The following is a 4670-nucleotide window of genomic DNA, read 5'->3' on the forward strand; positions in this document are numbered from 1 at the left end:
GATCGCAAGCCTCGGTGTTGCTCCCGCACCTCGCTCAGCCAGTGAGCGGGAACCGGTCTGTATATGGGATCCGAACCCTCGGACGGGAGCGCTGCTGCGCTTCCCAAGCGGCGCACTATCCAGTGCGCCACCGGGCCGGCCCTCACTTCCTTCTCTGAACAAGCACTCTCACCTCTCAATTTCGAACAATATGTTGTAGCACCCGCCATGTGGGAAAACAACAGAATCAGGAGAAATGAGTTCTAGTCTAGGTCTGGCATCAAGTTAGTCATGGTCTGGCTCTGGTAGGTTGCTTAATCTTTGGGGATGAACCCTCTCATCTGTAAAACGAGGTAACTCAACTGTATCTTGCTGAATGTTCCTTTCAGGTCTAATATGCCAAGATTCTATGAAGTATGCTCCTAAAAGTATCTTTTGAGAAAGTTAAAAAAAATAAAGCCACAGATTAAAGCTAACATTCTTTTTTATTTTTTAAAGGTAACCTTTACAAAGTCACATTTAGAAATAAATCATGTCACAACTCAAAAAAATTTCTGATACCGCTGCCCTCACACTGGCCAGCTACTATTTATCATGTGTCTGTCACATGCCAGGCACATATATATGCTTCTCCTCTCTTTTCCTGTAAAAAAATCCTTAGCGCTTCTTCCAGGTGAACTTTCTGCGGGCTCCCTCTTGGCCTGGCTTCTTCCGTTCTCTGACACGTGGATCAGTAGTAAGTAGTCCAGCTGCAGCATAAAAAGAGAAGCTTTTATGAAGCATGGAATTAATTGTATGCTGCTTAGCAGAAAAGTAGGTGAACACATGAATTTATAGGTACTGTTGTCAGAGGAAAAAAAACTGGAGGAAAGCAACCAGACCTATAATAATTTATCAGCTTGGTATAAATCTCATGACGGCAGTTTGCTTTTACTCTTTTAGGATATTTTCCCAGTTTCTGAGACAAACAACAGCTACATTACTTGAGTCTGCTTTCCTTATCCTATGAGAAACATGACACCTTTCTGGTTTTAAACTTATTCACCTGAAGACAAAGCTGCTCTTTTGTGGGCAGTCATGGTTCACTGCAATGGAGCTTGTCCTGCACACCATTACTGCAGAGGCGAGGGTTTAATGCAGAGAGAGGGAGAGGAGAGACTTCCTGTACAGCGAAGCACGGGGAAGTGTGCATGAACATGCATACACATGAGAACACAACGTGTCTAACACACAGGGTACTTCAGAAAGTTCATGGGAAAATGGAAGGAAAAGATAACACAAATCTCTCCATGAACTTTTTGAAGACCCCTTGTATTTCAGAAAAGAAACTTTTACTATTATATTTTGTGTGATAATAATATTATTTGGTATTTTGTTTCAGAATCTAAAATTAAGTTTTATTAGAGCTTTATTCTCACATAAGCAGTTTATTCTAAAATAATAAAGTCAGTTTAAAAGAAAGTCAGTTAAAGTTTCCATTCTCCCAGTCCTCAGAAGCAATTACATCTCTAGGCAATTTCTGAGTCACTCTTAGCTTATGGTCCAATGGAAGCATCCCACTAGTGGTTGGAGCCAGAGTGTTAGTGAAGAGCACACGTTCCAAGAACACTGCCCATGAGAAAGCTCTTAAATTGCTTTCATAAAAACATAAACAGACCATAGTTTTTCCTTGTCTTTTTCACCCTCTCAACACTAGCACATCTCTTCACTGTATACAATGCTTAGGTATTTTATTAGTGGGTCTTTCAACGGCCATATAGCAAAAAAAACCTTCAATCGCTTATTATGTAGCCATAAGCTTTTACACATACTTGTACTTACAGGATGTGGAATAAGACAATAATATTTTGGACAAAATACAGACAAGACTTGTTTAAGTTCTAGTTTAAATTGTAAGTAGTAATGTTTTATTACTTTCAGATAGCACAGAAGCTCAAACTTGCGGAATTGTTTAGGTCACTATCAATTATTTTAATGACTAGATATGAATCCCATATAATGGCAAATTATTGATAAGCAAATGGATTTTTAATAAGAGGCTTAAAAAATTGTGACCTAAGCCACAGGCAGCACTTATATTGAAGCCCAGTGGCTCACAGTGGAGGGCGGAGAGAATGGAGACCATCTTCCGTCATACGTCTCAATCAATACATTATGCCACGATACAAAAACACCTTCTAGAAATCAAAGCTGAAAAATACTGTAATGGTTCTGTAGCAGGAAAGGAGAAACCAGCAAACTGCAATATTACATATTTAACTAAGTATCTTCTCACTAATTTCGGGTAACTAGTATGGTATTGGGACACCATGCCCCTCCCACCTAGATTCATACCTTGTCTCATCCACTCGACTTCGTCCTCTGTGACAAAGCTGCACAAGGCTTTTGCCATCGCCAACCGTATCGCTCCAGCCTGCGCTGACCTCCCGCCCCCCGAGACTGTGCAGGTCACGTCGTGTTTTCCAAGTCGGTCAAGGAAGTGAAAGGGGAACATCAACTGTTCTCTAAAGCACACCACAAGTAAACGTGGATAAGTTCACTGTGAAGAAATATGAGCTTGCAGACTGCTGACACTCTGAATACTTGTAGAAACCATATGACGCATGCTAACGTTCCATTTGTCATACGTCTCAATCAATCCATTATGACATAATACAAAAACACAGATATTTCTGACATTTAGAATGCTCTGCTGAAGGACGTAAGGTCTATTTCTCTTTTTCTTGCATATAGCAATACACTTTAAACAGAGAATACAGCAATACACTCTCTTACAGTTTGTCAATCCTCTATCTCGTGAGAACTTTGCAAGGCTTGAAAATAACCTCATAAAAAAGTCCTTAAAGTTGGGGGACTCCATTAACCAATTGATTCTAACCTCTCTGGATTCAATGATCAGATATAAAATTAACAGGCCTTCCGAGGCAATTATCAAATGCCATTTGGATTCACTAAATAAAGTATACTACAATGTATTTGCATGATGTATAATGCTCAACTTAATATGGTTAGTTTTTAAAGTTATCAAAACTACATTCAACCAACACCCCCACCACCACCAAAAAGACCCCACATATTCTTATTACAGTTCTCTAAGCTGTAGGGTCCTGCTACCTGCCTGGGGCCAGGTGACACCCTGCACAACCCCAGTCAGGCTTGCTCCCCCTGGGTGAGTGAGTGGCCATGTGGTCCCGGGCAGGTACCACAGACAGAACACGGCCCTGGACCTTCTCTCACTCAACAGAACAAGTATTTGTTGAATGCTATTTATATGCTAGGTATGATGTTCGCCATCACCTTTGTCAGTACTTGCTGTCATTCTGCCTTAATATCTCTGCTCAATTTTTATTTAGAAAAGTCCATTTATACTGCATTTGTGTGTTCTGACACTGTAGCTTTCTAGATCCAAAATGAAGCTTATTATAACAATAGCTGAGACGTGACTAAGGACAGGACATTCAAGTGTTACGCTCTGCACTACACTAGCAACATAAGCACATGCAGATGGGCAGAAGACGACCTTCAAGGGCCACAGCAAACTGGAATTTGTAACAACAGTATACAGGCATGACACAGCTCATACAACGGCAAAAATCATACATCTATATTGCTTTTTTGAACAAATGCTGCAAAGCAACCAAATAAAAATTAACCGTAAGTTATAAAAATAGTACTATTATAAGTAGTAGCCATATTACTGTAACTAAAGAAACTTTTTAGACTAAAATCTAATTCTCATCACTGCATTTTCCCAGTGAGGAAACAGAAGCCAAGACAGAATCTATGGGATTGACCCGGGCACACAGGAGGTTTCGGTGTCACCTAACACGGTTAAGTGGGTTAGAGACATAAGTGAAGTTATGAGAGAGGATTCTGGACAACCACTTGTTGGAGCTTAAATACTTATCTGTCTTAATTCCTAAAATTTTAAGATTCCCTAACAAATACTTATATAAATACAAAAACTTGGGTGAAAATTCAGAGAAAATAGATTTCATAATGTAATTACTAGAGATATGTATATCAGAGTAATGGGGCCAGAGTGATCAAGGTAAAAAAAAGAAACTTTAGGAAGAATCTGGACAGCTGGGAAGTTGGTGGAACACTGTGGTATAGTAAGAAATTTGTAAATAGATGAAAAAAATACCCAAAGGATAATAATCAAAAATGATCGTTATATAACTACCTATTTTAATTATACTGGACTGCAAATTAGCACAAGCGAAAAGAGTTACATGACATGAAAATATTTCGCAGTTCATTTTCTCTTGTCTCGGGGATTTCAGATGAAATCCTGAATTAAAATAATGAAATTAGTTTTTTTGTTACATGAATCAGCATTATTTAAAAAATAAAATAAAATAAACAATTTCCTCATTTATATCTTCTCTGAATGCTACTCCCATGGCACCAATTCTATAGCATGTAGTTTTTTATTTATTTATTTTTTTTTTTGTCTTTTTGTCTTTTTTCCGTGTCCGGCAACGGATTGCAACCCTCAGATCTTCTCTGAATGCTACTCCCATGGCACCAATTCTATAGCATGTAGTTAAATATATAATTGCATACTCTTTTATTTTTCTTTAATTGCTTAAAATGCTAACCTTGTCTCTTCTATTACATGGTTAGTACTGTGTGGGGAATGCACTTCTTTTGCAGAGACGATCAATTGAAAGTTGCTTTATTGGTTG

General features: G+C 38.7%; 1 protein-coding gene across 1 annotated transcript in view; it reads right to left on the reverse strand.

Annotated features, from left to right (window-relative positions):
• Nucleotides 1-454: 454 nt before the first annotated feature.
• Nucleotides 455-4670, reverse strand: part of MRPS9 (mitochondrial ribosomal protein S9) — a 77567-nt gene continuing 73351 nt past the window's right edge. Inside the window, exons 10-11 of the mRNA XM_008567465.1 lie at nt 2314-2483; nt 455-728 (exon numbers count right to left, since the gene is read on the reverse strand). Of these exons, the coding sequence (XP_008565687.1) occupies nt 637-728; nt 2314-2483 (262 nt within the window). The 3' untranslated portion in view covers nt 455-636. The remainder of the gene's footprint in view (nt 729-2313; nt 2484-4670) is intronic.

The sequence above is a fragment of the Galeopterus variegatus genome, unplaced genomic scaffold (assembly GCF_000696425.1).
Source record: "Galeopterus variegatus unplaced genomic scaffold, G_variegatus-3.0.2 Scaffold321, whole genome shotgun sequence".
NCBI classification, from domain to species: Eukaryota; Metazoa; Chordata; class Mammalia; order Dermoptera; family Cynocephalidae; genus Galeopterus; species Galeopterus variegatus.